The sequence below is a fragment of the Pygocentrus nattereri genome, chromosome 17 (genome assembly GCF_015220715.1).
Source record: "Pygocentrus nattereri isolate fPygNat1 chromosome 17, fPygNat1.pri, whole genome shotgun sequence".
NCBI classification, from domain to species: Eukaryota; Metazoa; Chordata; class Actinopteri; order Characiformes; family Serrasalmidae; genus Pygocentrus; species Pygocentrus nattereri.
This window is the reverse complement of record NC_051227.1, coordinates 37,659,320-37,679,010: the sequence shown is the minus strand read 5'-3', so window position 1 is coordinate 37,679,010 and position 19,691 is coordinate 37,659,320. Positions and strand designations below refer to the sequence as shown.

Genomic DNA, 19,691 nt, shown 5'->3' with positions numbered 1-19,691 from the left:
GCTCAGTATTTTTGAAAGGACTTTGCACACATTTTCACCTTTTATGAATTAGTGTGTTTTAGCTAGTGGCTATGAGTAAGCATGTGTGAGTATGAATGTGTTGAGGGGGCTGAGAACATGTATATAAATGTAACATGTAGTCTACACACCTACACTAGTGGCTTGCTGGCCATTATATAGAGTTGCAACTATATGCAGAATGGGATCCTGTAATTTCTTGGCCAAAGACGAAACTGCGGTATGTGGCCTGATGGAGACCACTCCAGAGGTGGGCTAATCCGACATAATGCTGTCGCCCACCCTGAGTCTCGGATATAGGAGCCCTGACCTCCAGGGAGAGGGGACTAGGTTAATCTCCACATTGTCTGTGTTTACAAATGGTCAGCCATATCCCAGCCAGGAAGGTATGCTGGCTGTAATGTCGTAGAAGAAGCAGAAGAAAAAGGAGATATCTTCTTGGACCTCTACATTCCTACAAACTTCCCTTTAGATTTATAGTTGACTCCGGTTATCAGAATCTTCTGAAGATGCTGATTAGCACTTGATGTTGAAGAATGGTTGTTTACCAATATCTTATGCTATCCTTCTGCATCTATATTTTCTACACCCTTTTAGACATCAGTCTATTGAGAAAATTCAACATCCCTTGTGTTGTACATGTCTATTTGTACATTTCTGGCCAAACACATTGAACAAGTTCTAAATTCAGTGTACATGGAGGACACAAAGAAAATGTAAATGCCTCCAAAACAGAGTTCTGTTATGGTGTGCATGCATGCAGGACACCCCCACAACAGTCAACCCTGAAAGAGTTTGGATGGGAAGGTGCAGGGAAAGCCGTATTACTGCTGCCTTCAAAGCGTCATTACTTCATAATCCCACACCAAGTGAAAGAGGGACAGCTGGCTCAAAAGCCTTTTAAGCAAGTTTCATTTTTTTTTTTATTTGTCCTACTTTATCTTAATCCTGGCTCAGGGAGTGCTGCCGTTTTGCTCCCCCAGACAGACTGTTTTATTCACAGCTTTGAAACAGATATGTTTTTTTTTCTTATACACAAAAGCCAACAGACAAACATTGCTATTTTGGGAGAACATGAAAGAATTACTTTCTTCCTAAGTACAGAATACTGGACCCTGTCAAAATGATAGAGAGCTCAACAGGTAGCCATCAGCTTTTGCTGGTATTCCCACAACCAGAGGAAAAATATACTCTTCTACAGTGAAAACCTGATTATGTATCTGTTCTTCGACAGGCATGTTCTACATGGATAAACATGTATGCTTCAATATAACATGGCCTAGATTTGCATGGCTTAATGTATTACAGTAAGAACAAGATGATGCAGAAAATCCATTTCTACAAAGAACAGCATGAAGCATATTATAATTATGACAAATTGTGGTCAACCCCTTGCCTCTGTGGAGTAAGAGGGTGTGAAATAAAATTCTTTGGGCAGTATGATCAACATTTAGCACTTCGCTATTTCTCTGCTATTACCTTGTTGTGTAACCCACCTAAAAAGTTCAAACATGACCCAGTTGCATAATAGTTATCTATAGCCCTGATGATCATACGGGTCCTGAGATCCACTTTGCAGACACTACGGAGCCTCATAACAAATTGAGGTTATTAGATGAGTGATCACTTCTACAAAGGCTTCTTAATATTTCATGCTCTTTGGAAACAGTAAAACAAATATCTCCAGATGAGAAAAATATGACAGACAAAGCCTGGAATTACATATCCTGCTTTGTTTTCATAATGCCAGAGAGGCTTAAAAATCTGCCAGAAAAACAGTGCAGATTTATCGCACTGTTTATTGCTCACTTATCAAAGCCTAATGCTTAATGCCTCCATATAAGGCAGCATAATTTTCCCCCAACACAATCTTCTCGCTGCCGTAATCTAAGCTGCAGGATCCGCAGGCTCGCAGATGTAAACAGAGGGGCGCAAGAGGATAGGAGGTAAGGGCAAGCCCACATTCTCTTCTTCCTCCACCTGTTGTCTTCCACAGAAGCTCCTGCTCTCAAAGCGCACCCACCCAGAACCCAGGCGGCAGGCCTACTGGCTTCGGTCCAGCTCTAATTAGCACATGAATCATGGCTAACAGAGATGAGACAGGGAGCAGTGCTCCTGGTTCCCTTGTTATGACCTCACTCTCATGATATCATCATCCGCACGGACAAGCACTCAATCCCTAAGTGCAGTATAGTGGGTTTTGGTAACATAGCATACAGCCTATTAAGTGGCAGGTATGCATGCTGAATGTGGTATAAAGGGTAAATATAAGACAGACTACTATTTAATTTGTCTTTAAGGGTCAAATATAAATAATTAATCATTCTTACATGTTTTGTTAACTAGACACACTATAAGCTTTTTGCAGCAGTTAACATAAGTCTTATAATCTGTCATACAGCTTCATTGAGCAAATTTTATGCTCGAATAAATGGAGTCATTTACTCACTGAACTGATGCACAGATTGCAATTCTTGCCTCAACAGCATCAATCCTCATAAACAGCCTTTTAACCATTATCAACTCACTCTGACATCATGGTTAAAAATAATCCTTGGAAATACAGAGACACATAAAATTGGATTTGGTTTAAAAACAATATTTTGTAAGACAAAGCTACATTCAAAAGGACTTGGTTTAAAAATAATGTTTTGAAATATAAATCTGAAATATAAATTTGGGTGACATCATGACTACATTCTTAAGACCATTATTTCAGTTCATAGAGTGCATTATGTATAAATACTCATATATGATCCTCAGAACTGACCTAAAATGAACAAGCCTCATTGGGGCCTCCTCTATCTGGGAATTTAATTTGAAGCGTTATTGTTTAAAGCTTTGTGTCCTCTGGGAAAGCCTTAGAGCATCAGGAATAAAGGTGTCTTGTATACAAGGCTGTTTTCCAATAATGGCCACCCAAGATAGAACTCAAAATACTCTGGATGGAAACATTTCGACAGAGCAACTAAAACCCATGACCTTTCACAACTTAATAATTTGACACTGCAGGTTTGTGCTTTAAGCCGCGGAGCTTATAGGATAAGTACACCGAAGATTGTTGATTGGAACTCGGCTTTGGGGAGGTTTTAGCAGACTTGCTAAAACAGCCCATTTGCAGTAGATACATACGAACAAATGTACGCATGACCTTGATCCTGTGACCCAAGAGAGTAGAATGCCTTACAACTATCTTGCAGCTTCTGATGTCACTTTAAATATCACTTTGATGTGACCTCCTAATGAGGTCAGGCAGCCACGAGCTACGCTGACTAAAGCTGAGGAAAGGGGGGGAAGCTAGCCATGCAGAAGATGGGCTCATGCTAAATTGCTGTTTTGTGTTTTTAATGAGGACACTTTGCCACTCTAATCGGTTATGCTTCCTTCCTAATCAACAAATTTGTTAATCTTCTGGCAGTGGAACTGCGGCTCTGCTGCCTTGTGCCATATTCATGGGATTACGACAACAGGGCAGAGACAGGGCCAAGGACCCACCACAAGAGTATCTACAACAAATAAGAGAAGTTCCCAACACAGTCATAAAATGGGAAAAAATGGTCAGAGTGAAATACAGAGATGTTAGAATATACTTTTCATCTATTTCAGTTGCTGCTCTATGAAAGTCCTCTGAGAAAGGCTGGGTAATGTAATTTTTTTAGATAGATTTATGTCTAAAATGCTGACAGAGGCAGCAGTACTCAAACAGCTGCAGCAGCACTGCATACCCTCTAGAAGTAAACGCATTTAAATTTGCATTGATTTTTGTCCATTTCTCAAGGTCTTTTATATGCATCAGCATCTACTGTATAACCATTTTTCTGCAGAGCATAATATCTTCTTCTTCTTCTTCTTTCGGCTGCTCCCTTTAGGGGTCGCCACAGCGGATCATCTGCCTCCATCTTGCCCTATCCACTGCCTCCTCTACTTTTACACCAACCATCTCCATGTCCACCTTCACTACATCCATAAACCTTCTCTGAGGTCTACCTCTTCTCCTTCTACCCGGCAGCTCCATCTCCAACATTCTTTGACCAATATATCCACTATTCCTCCTCAACACATGTCCACACCATCTCAACCTGGCCTCTCTGGCTTTATCTCCAAACTGCTCCACCTTCACTGTCCCTCTGATCTGCTCATTTCTAATCTTGTCCATCCTTTTCACTCCCAGCGAAAATCTCAGCATCTTCATCTCCACCACCTCCAGCTCAGCCTCCTGTCTTTTAGACAGAGCCACAGTCTCCAAACCATCCATCATAGCAGGACCACTACTGTCTTGTAAACCTTCCCTTTCACTCTTGCTGCTATCCTTCTGTCACACATCAGCCCTGACACCCGTCTCCACCCACTCCATCCTGCCTGCACCCTCTTGCTCACCTCTTTTCTACACTGTCCTCTTGTCCACTGTGTCCACTGAACTCTTTCCCATACCTTCATGGTGTGGCTCATCAACTTTATACCTCTGTAGTTACTGCAGCTCTGCACATCACCCTTGTTCTTAAAAATGGGGACCAGTACACTGCTTCTCCACTCATCAGGCATCATCTCACTCTCCAGGATTTTGTTAAACAACCTGGTTAAAAAGTCCACTGCCTTCTCTCCTAAACATCTCCATACCTCCACAGGTATGTCATCTGGACCAACTGCCTTTCCATTCTTCATCCTTTTTAAAGCTGCCCTCACTTCCACCTTACTAATTCTCTGCACTTCCTGATCCACTATCTCTCCCCCCCGTCGTCCTCCTCTCTCTCTCGTTTTCCTCATTCATTAGTTCTTCAAAGTACTCCTTCCATCTACCCAACACTCTCTGTTCACTCACTAGTGCATTTCCCTCTCTATCCTTTATCAGCCTATCCTGCTGTACATCCTTTCCAGCTCTATCTCTCTGTTTAGCCAAATGATGCAAGTCCTTTACTCCTTCTTTACTGTCCAGCCTCTCATACAGCTCATTATAGGCCTGAGCCTTTGCCTTTGCCACCATTCTTTTCGCTATGCGACTAGCCTCACAGAACTCCTGCCTACTTCCTTCATCTGCTGAGCATAATATCTGATCTTTCATAATTTCCTTTTGGAAAATATTTGTTTTATTATATTTCTATCATTACAATAATGCTCAATTTTCATCTATGGGAGAAGTCTCTAAGCTACATCAGCATAAAGCTAATGTTAACTTCTCATCACTAGACTTAACGCTACCTCTGGAAGTTCGAGATAAACGATGACTTTTGAAGCTGGTAAAACATATACGTAACATATTATTTACGTTGTTTTTTAGCTAATCTTTCTGAAAATATTTCACCTAAAAGCCTCACATATACACACGGAAGAAGCCTTTCAGCCTGTTGGCTATCTGAGCCATCCGCCAGCTAAGACCCAATTAAACTAGACCATATTGTTACACAGGGCATGGTTAGTATGTTTTCTAGCATTATACTTATATAATTATATATAAACACAGGGCCGTAACTGGGATCAGAATTTTCGCGCAGTCCAAATTGCATAAATATGACCCACTTCACATGGGGCACAAACTCTTAAGTGCTAATTTATGATCTCCTTTATGCTTTTCACCATATTACTCCCTTTTTTTACATATAAAATATACATTATGCATATTTTTCATTTGCTGTCCCTTTTTAACTTAGTTAATAATTATTTAACTGTTTATTTACCAACTTATTATTAGCTCTTGTTCTACTAAATCAAATTAAACAGAATTATACAGGACTCCTATTGTGACACTACTGCCATTCATGCTAGAACAAGGTTAAGTTATCCACTCACACAATCTGACAAATGTAGATCTACATGCTGATTTAGCTAGAAATGGTGAGAGTAATTTAAACAACAACATTTGGGAGTTGTGTTTTGAGAGAATCAAGGGCGGAAGTGTGAAACACTTTGAAGCATCCATCCTCTCTTGTGACATCTACTGCCCATACATTTTATCTGATCGTCCTCATACACTAGAGCCCAACGATAACAGGATTTTTAAGACAGATACCAATAACAATATTTGTGGATAAAAAAAAAATCGCAAACATTTTCCCTAACACTTGTTACGCATAATTATAAGAGTTTAGATAAAATGGGGCCTTACCAAGATAACATGACATGCACTTAAAAAAAAAATGAGCAACTTTGGGATTTCACACTGCAGTGTTACGAACAAATAAACATTCATCATATTATTGTTTAAAGAATTTAATGATTAATTGGATAACATGTGGGAGCATCTGAACATGATGTGTTACTCCTAACTCCATGATCTCACAGCATTCCAAGTGCTCTGTGCTTTAACAAAAGAGTGCCATTACGACACACACACCTCGTGTTTGAAAGAGAAGCTACCTAGAAGATAAAGAGGCATGTTATATACTTGTTCAGCTCATGTTTATTTCCAATGCACTGACTGTAGCATGCGAGTCTATATATATATATATATATATATATATATATATATATATATATATATATATATATGTGTGTGTGTGTGTGTGTGTGTGTGTGTGTGTGTAAATATATATATCCCCATTTTTTGTCGTTTCTCAGTTTTTTACAGAATTTGAAAAAGCCTGTTGCCTTTTACACTGTGTTGGACAGAAAGAAAAGGCCCAAAATTACTTGGACAAAAAGTCTGGTTTCATTACATTAAAAGTAAAGTATGTTTTTCCTTCTCCAGTAAAGTTACTATTCTGGAGATATGAGGTTTTGCTTCGATAGCAGCAATATATACATAAATGTATACAAACACTCAAAGAAAAGTGCTTGTTGTCCACACATTTTAGTTGCGTATGTTTGTGTAGGACTGTTGTGGACAACAAGCGCTGTTCTTTGAGTGTTTGTATAATAATAATAATAATAATAATAATAATAATAAAATACTGTAGAAATGGTAAAATAATTAAAAGCAGCAAATGGATGAAGCTAGTGCCAACCATTCTGCAAACCTGCATGTAGAGAAGTGATGTATGGAATTAGGTAATCGATTTATGGTTCAGATGGAATTCTTAAGTGTGAAAGCAAACCAGCGGTAATGAGACCCATGACTCAGCATGTGCTAATTGATTATACTGTATTGCATTGTATTGATTATATTAATTGTATTGATTATATTGTATTGTATTGCTCAGTACCTGAGCTCAGGACCATCTTTCTCTCTAACCTATTGGTAATTAGCAAAGATAATTTCCATAGATGGACAAAGCACTTCTTGTAAGTCGCTCTGGATAAGAATGTCTGCTAAATGCTGTTAATGTAAATGTAATGTACTACTATAGGCTAAAAATATAATATAAACCAAAAAGCTTTAGCTCACTTTTCTCTCATCTCCAGCAGGAAACTTTTCATCATAGTAGAAAAGTTTCTTGTAAAATGTCTCTCAATGTTTGATTTTTTATGAGGCTGAAGTCATCTTCTCATTCGCCAGGTATTTATCAGAATCTTCAGTTCCAAATTAAATGGTGCCTGAGGCATCAGAATGTAACTGCTGTGCTATTTAAGGTGGAAGGGAAATTTTAAATGAGAAGCTTCAGACAAACAAAGAGCTTCAGACTTCAACTTCACAACTTTTAAGTACTTAAATGCACATTAAACGTATCAGGAAACCAACTGAGTGCTTATAAATGCAAATAAGTCCATTCAACTCCAAATTACGATGTCTGTCTTAAATCTTTCTCTTTACCATTTTGTTGACTACTAGCTAGGTGAGCTTGTTGTTGTTGCTATGGTAACCAGCAGGCCGTGGGCTAACCTTCAGGGTTAAAGGTTGGTGATTTAGCAGTTATACATTAACTCCAGCATTTAAGGCAGTGTACTGTTAAAACTGTGCTAAAGCGATCAGCAGAGCTTTATTTTACAGCAAAGGAGGATTATTTTATTAAATTCTGCTGTGAAGCCGCAACAGGGCAGTAATGTTGCTGCGTGTTGCCGACCCCTGACCTAAACCATTCCACTACCATTAAGCATCTGCTAATTGTAATGTTTAACTGACAGTACCGGCTTTCATATTACTGCAACAAAAAAGGACATAGCTGACATGAATCTTGCCAGGCTTATTTAGGCTAAGAAGAAAAGTAATAGAGATATTTTTATTATTATTTAAGTAATGTATTTCAGGTGACAATTATTAACTTACGAATGCTCATTTCTGTGGGTAACATTGCTCTGATCGACTGCTTTTGTGATGCACTTGTGTGTTGCCATGGAAGTGGACAAACTGATGGACAAACTACGCAATGACAGCACTCGTAACATGGCCGAAGGATCTGTTTTCTGCCTCTCCATGTCTTGTTTAATTGTCATTTATCATCCATTATAAATGCTGATATCATTTTATCTGCAACTACCTCATATTGCCACACAGCTTCATCAGTCAAGCTGTACTTCATATTGTAGCTAATTTCTTTTTTCCATCTTCTTTTTCTAACCATTATTTAAAATAATTCAAGCTGTCATGGTTGGCTCCTCCCAGTCCTGTCCATGTGCTCATGTTTTGGTCTTGTAACTCCGCCCCTGATTGTTATCACCTGTCCCTCATTGTTCCGTGTATTTAAGCCCTGTGTTTGCCCCTTCCGTTTGCCAGTCTTTGTATCATTGTATCTTTGTATCTTTGTACCTTTGTACCGTGTCTTTGTACCTGGTCTTTGGTTGTGTTGATTCTAGTCTTTGTTATGTCTTACCCCAACTCTGTACGTGTCGGCTCATTGACCCTGGACTGTTCTGACCACGACCCTGGATTTGCCCGTAATAAATCTCGCTTATCTCCGCGTATGCGTCCGCCTCCTCGCTCCGCGTTACACAAGCAAAAAAAGCTAATTAAAAGAAGCCGTGTCAAGTCTATGATAAAACGGAAAATTTCGACTAATTAAAGAATGTTGACCATTGTTTAAAATGAATAAAAGCTTTATAAAAAAATGCATTGGAGTTGATGTTGGCTTATGAGTATTATTTGTTGCTTTCTCTCTTCTAAAAAAAACTGTAGGTGAGCTGTGGTGCGATGGGATCTTGCAGACACAAAATTGAGTATTGTTGCAGGAAAACACAGTACACCTCCATATTTTTGTTATGTTTTCATTTGTCAAGGATATGTTTACATTTTGCACATAGACAACCATTAATTTGTGAAAGTATCAATATGGCAGCTAAGTGGCATCACTTTGTATCAGCAATCCAGTTCTCTACATATCTACAGTTTGAACAACACTGAGCAGTGCAGGTAAGCAGAGGAAACCCACTTAAAAATGAATCATCCCAAAAATGAGATCAACTTTTGGTCAACTCTTATCACTAAACAGAGGAGTGATTGTGTTCAACCAAGCTGCTTTGTACCAGAGCACAAGCTAAACTCGGCCACCATGGCTTTAAACAGCTGGTGCAGTCTGAATAAATTCCCTATAGCTCTGGACAGCTAGACAGACAAATACTTCTCTACTGATGTGCATGGGTTCATATAAGTAGTAAATGCGTATGTTATTATATGGCTTTCCTCTTTTCTAATATTTTCATTTAAATTTACCAAACAACGCCAAAGCCTTACTAACAAAAGATGTTTATTTTAAAGGCATGAAAAACAAATAACATCAACAATGTCATTACCCCACCTGCCAAAACTGTGCTATAACAGGGCTGCACAGTGCAGCAGTTGTGCTCGCATGCACAATTTAAAAATAAATCAAGATCAATTTTAGTGCATTCACATGTGCCGTCTTTTGCATCGCTATCACTGAGATTTGGGAAAAAAACATTGTGTAGATATTGTGAATGTGAGTCACTCTAACCATCTATCACTTCACCGGTCATACTCTAATGTTAGCTCATCTGAAGAGGCAGCCTCTGCTAAACAAGCCTCCTCTTCATATTACATAAAACCTACTTGTTTAAACTGCAGAGGTTAAAAGATTTTTCCTATTTCAATTAATGTTAACAATCTTAACACAATCCTTTTTTGACTCACATGCAAAGTTTCTCCGATTTCTGACACATAAACACTGACCAGCCACTTCATTAAGTACACCTCACTGTATCTACACTCATTGTACATATAACATATAGGTGCACTTTGTAGTTATACAATTACAGACTGTAGTCCATCTTGCTTCTCTGAATATTTTCCTCTCTGAATACCTTAACACCTGCTCAGTGGTAGTGTTGTGGGGGTCCTGATAACTGAAGAACAGGGTAAAAATGGCCAACAAAGTATGCAGAGAAACAACAGACGGACTATTATTTATAATCATAGAACTACAAAGTGATCCTATATATTCAAGGGGGTGTACTTAATAAAGTGGCCAGTTGGTCTATGCCAGCCCGTAATATCCCAGCCCTACCTCTGAGGCATTCTCTAAATTGCTTTGTGACATACTTCAGACCAAAATCTTAACTATGCTGATTCAACATGCTTTCATCTAAGTGGGTCAAGTGAGGTGGAACCAAGTGTTCAAAGAACTTGTTATAATTCAAGCTTCAACTCAGCTACTGACTAATACCCTTATGCATTTAACCCCAAGTCACTCTACAAGGAGTACCCTGGCTTTGGTCTATATAGGGTGACATTTGTTAAAAGCATGTAAGGAATTCCAAAGAAACCTCTAACATACCTTTTTAAGAAACCCATATCAAAAGCATTGTACTCAAGCTTTTTCAAAACATATGGATTGAATGGTAAAGCGACTTACTGGCTACTTCTAGCGAGGCATTCCGGCTAACCGCCTCTCCCAGGTAGTTGCGGGCCACGCAGGTGTAGACACCCTCATCTGGCTTGCTGCGGCGGCCGTGGACAATACGCAGGAAGAACAGCGAGCCGCTAGGTAGCAGCATGCGGTGCGAGCGTGGGTCATCTTTATCCGTCTCCACATGCTCTCCATCTTTGTACCACTCCACTGTTGGTGTGGGCCGCCCCTCTGCCTTGCAGTTCAGGGTGGCTGGTTCCCCTTTGGACACAATCAGATCAGAAGGGTCCTCCACAATCCGAGGTGGACTGTCCTCCAGGCGTGGCCGAGACCCTACAGGAAATCGACTGAGGCTATTCAGAGTGTTCTGTGCCATTCTTTTCTAGCCATCATTCTATACTGAAAAGTCTCCGGTGATACAAACAAGTCCAACATGAAAGGCTAGGTTGTCTGAAAAGCTTTTAACTGTTGAAACGCCTGACAGGCAGTGATTAAATCAGACGTGGGTTCTACGTGTAAACATGTGCTTTTATTTGTCTCTTTTGAAGTCAATATTGCACTTTATATATATTTTAGACAGGCAGTTGTCCTGAAGTTAAAAAAGAAAAAAAAGAACAGTGGGTTTCAGACAGCATGAAATGAAATGGGACTAGAGTGGACTCTTAATGGCTGGTGGTGGAAGGAGCCTGAGGAGCTGATGACTCAGCATCTATTAAGCTTTCGGAGAGTCCGGAGGGGCAGACAGGAGCAGGGAGAAGTTGAAGGAAACTGGCATTAGACTTGAGTTTGGCATGGCTACTGCCGAGAAAGAAGGCCTGGAAAACTCTCTGCACTCCTCCTCTCGGGACCCATTAGTGCAGGACTCTATAGGTGGCGATAAAAGCCTACCAATGTGGGGCATGGCTTGGAACTCTGGGCGTTCAAGAGTTCACATGCATGCATATGCTACAATACAATAGCTAGGACAGTACAGTCAGTTTTACCTATGAGAGGATACAGATGAGAATGCCTTGGACACAGGCAGAATGCAACTGAGATCTCATATTCTTACATTCCAGGAAAAGTATGCACCTATGGCCAATTCAGTTTTGACCGTTGCCATGGCACCATTGAGAAGAGGATAATGGCATTGAAAAATTGGGTCATGAAAAAGCTTACAATGACATGCTTGCTTTCTTCTTCAAAAAAAGTCCAATATTAGGTTATCAAGGGCTAAGATATCAATGAAAATGCTCAGAGGATAGTTTGGAAAAAATGTGTGCCAGTATTAAGATAAGCCATTAAAATGTCCATTCCACTAAACTGTTAAAAATGAGTAATCCCTGATGAACCCATAAGAGATGAATTTACATACTGGTATTTGTAATTGTAATTTGTAATTAAACACATATACACACCTGCACTGGACATTCATGCATCATTTTGTGGTGACAGTGTAGGCTACAGCTCCTTGATTATAAATCATGGCCTGTTTTTCTCTTGAATGCCTGAAATTCTTTTGAATGCTTAATGCTTGACTTCTTTATGCTTGAGTAAAAGAGAACTGTGTGACATCCTCTAATGGAAAAGTGCAGCATAATTACTCTCTGTGTGTTTCTCTAGGATGAGCTCATGGTCTTGATGGGTAGAGCACAGAGAAAGAGGAGCAGCTCTTTTAAAAAAAACATGAGGAACTGTGCATTATATAATTGCTGCTTATCTCCTTGAGGAAAGGTCCTTAGTCAAAGATTTTAAAACATGCATAACATCTTTTCATACAAGACTAAGATGAGTATGCTATTGCTAATAGAAAGTATATTAATATACTGCCAGTAAAACATTAATACTAGTTGCAAAAATGTAATGAATTAATCTGTCCAGAAAACGATTTAACTGATTTAGATCGCCAGCACTAAATGAACACCCACAGTGCTCACTGTAGGTACAGTGGTGTGAAAAAGTGTTTGCCCCCTTCCTCATTTCCTGTTTTTTTGCATGTTTGTCACACTTAAGTGTTTCGGAACATCAAACCAATTTAAACAATAGTCAAGGACAACACAAGTAAACACAAAATGCAATTTGTAAATGAAGGTGTTTATTACTAAAGGAGAGAAAAAATCCAAACCATCATGGCCCTGTGTGAAAAAGTGATTGCCCCCTAAACCTAATAACTGGTTGGGCCACCCTTAGCAGCAACAACTGCAACCAAGCGTTTGCGATAACTTGCAATGAGTCTTTTACAGCGTTCTGGAGGAAATTTGGCCCACTCATCTTTGCAGAATTGTTCTAATTCAGTTACATTAGAGGGTTTTCGAGCATGAACGGCCTTTTTAAGGTCATACCACCACATCTCAATAGGATTCAGGTCAGGACTTTGGCTAGGCCACTCCAAAGTCTTCATTTTGTTTTTCTTCAGCCATTCAGTGGTGGACTTGCTGGTGTGTTTAGGATCATTGTCCTGCTGCAGAACCCAAGTTCGTTTCAGCTTGAGTTCACGAACAGATGGTCGGACATTCTCCTTCAGGATCTTTTGGTAGACAGCAGAATTCATATTTCCATTTATCACAGCAAGTCTTCCAGGTCCTGACGCAGCAAAACAGCCCCAGACCATCACACTACCACCACCATATTTTACTGTTGGTATAATGTTCTTTTTCTGAAATGCAGTGTTCCTTTTACGCCAGATGTAATGGGACACACACCTTCCAAAGAGTTCCACTTTTGTCTCATCGGTTCACAGAATGTTTTCCCAAAAGTGTTGGGGATCATCAAGATGTGTTTTGGAAAAATTGAGACGAGCTTTAATGTTCTTTTTGCTCAGCAGCGGTTTTCTTCTTGGAACTCTGCCATGCAGGCCATTTTTGCCCAGTCTTTTTCTGATGGTGGAGGCATGAACGCTGACCTTAACTGAGGCAAGTGAGGCCTGCAGTTCTTTGGACGTTGTTGTGGGGTCTTTTGTGACCTCTTGGATGAGTCGTCGCTGCGCTCTTGGGGTAATTTTGGGCGGCCGGCCACTCCTGGGAAGGTTCACCACTGTTCCATGTCTTCACCATTTGTGGATAATGGCTCTCACTGTGGTTCGCTGGATTCCCAAAGCTTTGGAAATGACTTTATAACCCTTTCCAGACTGATAGATCTCAATTACTTTCTTTCTCAATTGTTCCTGAATTTCTTTGGATCTCGGCATGATGTGTAGCTTTTAAGGATCTTTTGGTGGACTTTACTGTGTCAGGCAGCTCCTATTTAAGTGATGTCTTGATTGAGAACAGGTGTGGCAATAATCAGGCCTGGGTGTGGCTAGAGAAATTGAATTCAGGTGTTAAAAACCACAGTTATAGTATGTTTTAACGAGGGGGGCAATCACTTTTTCACACAGGGCCATGATGGTTTGGATTTTTTTTCTCCTTTAATAATAAACACCTTCATTTACAAATTGCATTTTGTGTTTACTTGTGTTGTCCTTGACTATTGTTTAAATTGGTTTGATGTTCCGAAACACTTAAGTGTGACAAACATGCAAAAAAACAGGAAATGAGGAAGGGGGCAAACACTTTTTCACACCACTGTATTTGTTTAAACAATGTTCATTTTGCTGTGGTAAATGGCAAAATACGGACTTTATGAAAGAAGGAACATAAACTGTGAGGTACCAGTCATCACCGACTCCCTTGCTCATTTAAGACTAATGAGTGACAGCACTCTGCTTCTGACAGCACTGGGGAAGAATTACTAGGGCAGAACAAACTGGGATTAATCTGGGGACCTTGAGCGCCAGCAGCTGACTTCAATTGTTGTTTGATCAAAGCTTTGCACAGTTCTGGTAGAGTGCAAGACTGGTGCTGGTGCAAGAAAAAAAGAGGCTCGCCTCCTCTGCAATACCATTAAAGCAAGTTATATCTGGCATGTGACTACGAGCCATGCCATTATGTAATGCTTTATAGTAATTAATATTAACAAAACATTAGCTGTGCTTCTCCCACTCCCTCCTCAGGGTTTGAATGTGCTCTTGTTATGCTAATATGTTGTGAAAAGGAGGGCCAGAGGGGGTTGTGTTTCCAAAGAGGTTTTCACTTTAGACATACAAACAGAAAAAAACAAGAGTACAGCCTTGAATGGGCGCACCCGCACCAGGCTGTGCAGCACAATGCGTGCAGAGAAGTCTGTTACTGACCTAATCAAACCACACGGCGGAAAATAACTTTGGGGAAAAGGTCAGTTGTGCATGCGTGGCATTATGGCAAAGAACACTCAAACGAGGACAGGCTTAAGTCAGGGAACTGAGATATCTATAGCTGGTCTTAGCTAATAACACTCTAACATAGACGTAACTATCCTCTGACATGGTTTGTCTGTCCTAGGTGGTCCATCTAATGCCATACAATGTCATTATCCTACGTACTTCACTCAAGCAGAGTGGTCCATCTGCCCTTATATGACTTAAAGCCACCACACGGCAGAAGCTGTGCGGCACTGTTTTGTCTATTCTCTGTTTAAGCCCTATTATGTTAATAACTGCAATGAGAATTTTTGTACGCCACGACCGATACGAACGAAAATACAGATGCAGCACCACAAAATGATCCAGATTAAATTCCCAACATTATACAAATCAATCTGATAGAATGAACAATTTCAATTTAAATGGCTGGGTTAAGGCAAAGGATATTTCTATTATAGCAAAATAAACCTAAAAAAAGTCAAACTTTTTGTTCTACAAAAAAAAAAAACCTGCAAGCTTGTTTCATATTATTAATTCAAGAGACCAAACACAAACAACCACAACGGTTTTGATCGGCCCAAAAAAATCTCCGCAGTTCCATTGTACTGCAACAAATATGATAGTTTCGAGAAAACATCAGAAAACACCTTTGGGACACTCTGACACGGCAGTTAGTGCAGGCAAACCCTGGTGTGCACACAAAACCGTGACTTGTCTTGTCAAGAGAAATGTCCACGGCGGTCTAGCCATTTTTTAACGACTGGACCGTGAAGGCCCCATTATTTCTTACTACTTCAAAGCTCGTAACAAAAAATGGTTTCTTAAGAAATGTTTCACACCACCTCCAGAACGAACACATCTCCTTCTCACACTACTTTTATATAAACGCGTAATTGGCAGCAGCACAGCGTGCCTTGCGCCTTTCATATTTGTGGCTTCCACTGCGTTAACAAAGCACACGGCGCGCACCTCCGCAACAGCACTGCAAAATCCACATTAACACTTACAGTGTTCATTGCGTCCAGCTGGACTTAAAGGAACGCGGCGTGTCAATTCAGCACTGTGGGTGATAATCCAACACTGGGGATTGTGCTGTGTGTATAATGGAAGGGTCAAAGGCATCCCTTAACATGCATTTCAGAACCTTGCTGTGCACAGCAGCTTCTGTCTCCACTAATGCTCGGGGCCAGCCAGGCACAGCAGGGGGACACGCTGGGCTACAGAGACTGATGATACAGCACTGGTGTCTCCCTTTTCCCTCACCAAGTGAATAAGGCCACAACAAGGTCGACCACACCATGGCTTTACTTGAGAACCCATCTGGTCACACTGAAACACCAATTCTTGCATCACATACAAAAAAAACATGATCTTGACATTCTCTGTCTCTGTTAGAACAGACGATAGAATGATTTTGAGAAGTTTGGCGCAGCAGTGATCAGCTGAACCTACCTGAATATGTGACTGTGTGCCTGCAGCCCTTTATTATCTCTTCTCCTTCTCTAAAATGTTCTTTGCAAAGACCTGCCCCTTTGATGCTCTTATTTGGCATAAGGTATGCCCCATTCTACGGGACTGCAACAAGTGAAACATCTGGAGAAACACAGACTGAGATGCTTTTTTTCCCAGCGCTTACTACACAGCAGCCTTTTCCACACTTTGCCATATGGCACTAATATTAGTGGGATAAGCAGAATGTGCCCCCCCCCACCGAGTTCAGGCTCCAGTAGTAGAGGATGAGTAACAAAAGGAAGGGCTCACTTTCAGTGCACACCTTCTTCCCAAGAAGTAGCCTGTTTACAATGTACAATCATTTCAAAGTTCAATTCATGAGGTCTAGCTCAGCTTGAACGAATCGCCTCAGAATAAATGACTTCCTAGCTGGAAAAGGATCCAGGCTTTTTATTTGGAATTGGCTTAATGTTTCCAACCCCAACAGTTTCCTGTAGAACACCTTTAGATCCCATTGGAAACCATCAAAAGCATGTAGAATCAGCCACTGGTCACCTGTTAAACCATCAGGATCCTTTACACTACCAACCCATCAAAAAAAAAAGAAAGAAAAACAAAACACCTTGTAATAAAATCACCAGGAATCAACAGAAACTCTTAGTAGTATTAATAGTCCACACGGCCTTCCAACTGCCTCTGTAACCTACTGGCCTACGCTGGTGTTTGGATATTCATTAAAAACGGTTATAATGTGCTGAATAATGGTTAATACAGTATTTCTTTGTTTGTTTGTGCAATAATGAGAAACTCCCCCCCCAGTGAATTTAGTAAGTTAGCTTCGAATCAACAACACACAACTAACGTTTTACTTAGTTTGTCTTTCCCTCAGAACTTACCTGTGGAAACGCAGATCTGAATGAGCAACAGCAGTGAGGTCTTTCTGGCACCCAGCGGCATTGTCCACATTTTTAAAATATTTTTTGGCAGAAGTGTGACGCCGGGGTGGCGTTTTCAGAATTAGGCAGTCGAAGAGTCGCTTTCATCGTAAAGTCACAGTTACGAAGACGGGCTGGTCAACTTCTGTGACAGAGCCTCAGCCTACGCCTCACTCGAGCTGTGCTAGCGAGCATAACGGTCACTTCAGCACTCAAACTCTCAGCCGCGGAATGACGAGGCGCTCCGCGTCGGCTCTGGGCTGGATGTGGAGTCAGAAATGAGGTAAGATGACGACTCTCGTTTCATGTTGCTGGACTTTCTGGTCCATTTTTTTTACCTCAAAGGTCTCCTTTTTAGAGCGAGGTGGGCTCTGTCAGACAATGAACACGTCCACTCGCCGCCAAACGACCGTTGCTCCGACCGTTGCTCTCATTCCTCGCGTTTAAACGAAAACCGCTCGTGCAGCGTTTAATTTTTTCCCGCCTGTATTCCGACAAGCCCCGCCCCACACGCCAGGACTGGCTATATGTATTAAAACCCCGCCTTTGCCTCCGCCAGGATTGGCCGATATTTCATGCTTGCGCGCAGACGCTTTGTTCCACCAGCCAATCCGGGAGCAGGAGGCGCGAACTGTCCGAAAACGGGCGGGGAAGAAAATAAATAAATAACACGCTCCGGCTAGTCTACCAAGCCGGATCGCGCGCAACTTCTCGCATCGTTACACAAAGCTTAAAGTGGCAGTGCCCTGATAAATATTACACCCATTAACCCTAATAAACTCGAACCACCAGTCAGGCACTACTGCACCACTACCTTCTACCCTTCTGCATCATCTATCTTAAAAAAGCTACTACATCTTTGGAAACATCTTGTAACTGACATTATGACTGCCTGAGGTGGATGGAGTACACAGATCATGTACTCGAGTTAAAGTAGAGACACCCAAGGTCAAATATTCCTCCAGTAAAAGTAGAAGTTCCTCCCTTTAGACCTCCACTTGAGTAAAAGTACTAAAGTATTTACCTTCTAATGTACTTAAGTATAAAGTAAAAGTACTAAAAGAGTAATTCTGGCTCTGATCTGGTCCTGTTATCATTTTTATAACCAGACTGGCTTCATGAACTCATTTCAGGTGAAAGTCCTCCAGCGTCTCTCTTGGGAAACCAGTCTTTTAATAGAACGTCATTAATTAGTGACGCTGAAGTCTATTAAAATGATCATAAGCACAAAACACTGAAGGTAAACAGTTTCCATCAGGGAGAACCGAGTGGCTCTGAAATCACTTTTTACACACAAGCAAAGTTTCAGTTTCAGATTTATTTACAACTTAGTTCCAAGTTTAAGTTGAATAAAAACTGGCTTTAAACTCAGGATCACATATGAGCTCCTTTACTATGTTGATCTGTAGGCGTCTGTTCATAAACATAAACCAGCCCAAACTCATTTACTATAAAATGAAATGGTGTTTGTAGAAATTCAGAAAAAAGCCGCGTCAGTCTCGACTGCATCTGTGGACATATTTCTATATTGTGCTCTATTTACACAAAGTTAGGTTAGTTCATCATTTATGTTGAACAGACTCTCCCAAAGTTTTATGCTGCTGCGCTGACGTTGAACCGCGTGCTGCACTGGGTCGGTATGACCAACAGGTCAAAACCAGCTCTAAACAAAGTGACCGCTGGGCCCTGATTGGTGCTCTGGCTTTGCGCTTCTTTCGTTTTGACATGTTACGTTTTTATACACACAGAAACCAAAAGGAACGACAGATTTCTCAAAATGTAGGAGGAAAAAGTCGGATATTAGACTCTGAAATGTAGTGGAGTGAAAGGAGAAAGTCGCCCAGAATGGAAAAACTTAAGTAAAGTACATATACATGAAAAAAAGTACTTAAGTACAGTAACAAATTACATTTACTTAGTTACTGTCCACCACTGATGCCTGCTGTCGACCTGACACCTCTGAGAAAAAGCCTCTCTAAAACGCTCACAGGGTTCAAAACAAAACGATTCATTTAACAGATTTGTTTCACATGTGATGTGTCCAATTTAAAAAATATGCATTTATTTATTTTACTTTTTAAAATTTACTTAATATAAAAGTTTCACTTTAAAATCATCCACTGTCATACACGAATCCATTCAAAAAATGATGTTCATTCATTATTACTGCTGGCAAAACAGCAAATTATGATGAAACTTTAAAAACATTCATTCTGTGAAACTACAACGTGCTGTTTACACTATTATCACACAACCATGAGTTAAAGCACCTTACACTGTCTAAATTGCTGTTGTTCACTGAGCAGTTTACACTCACAGAGATAGTGCTGATGTTTCATGGTGCAATATGGATATTATTTTATTATTTTAAGTCACGCAAACTCACTGTACTAAGAACTACTCTGTTTTAGAGTTAGT

General features: G+C 40.4%; 1 protein-coding gene across 3 annotated transcripts in view; it reads right to left on the bottom strand.

Annotated features, from left to right (window-relative positions):
* LOC108435297 (roundabout homolog 2-like) overlaps nt 1–17,737 on the bottom strand; it is a 51,360-nt gene extending 33,623 nt beyond the window's left edge. For 2 of the 3 annotated variants that reach the window (XM_017711057.2, XM_017711059.2), the window contains exons 1-2: nt 17,235–17,737; nt 10,695–11,021 (exon numbers count right to left, since the gene is read on the bottom strand). In XM_017711057.2, coding sequence (XP_017566546.1) covers nt 10,695–11,021; nt 17,235–17,304 — 397 coding nt within the window. In that variant the 5' untranslated portion in view covers nt 17,305–17,737. The remainder of the gene's footprint in view (nt 1–10,694; nt 11,022–17,234) is intronic. The other variant, XM_017711058.2, reaches the window with a different exon arrangement.
* Nucleotides 17,738–19,691: the final 1,954 nt, after the last annotated feature.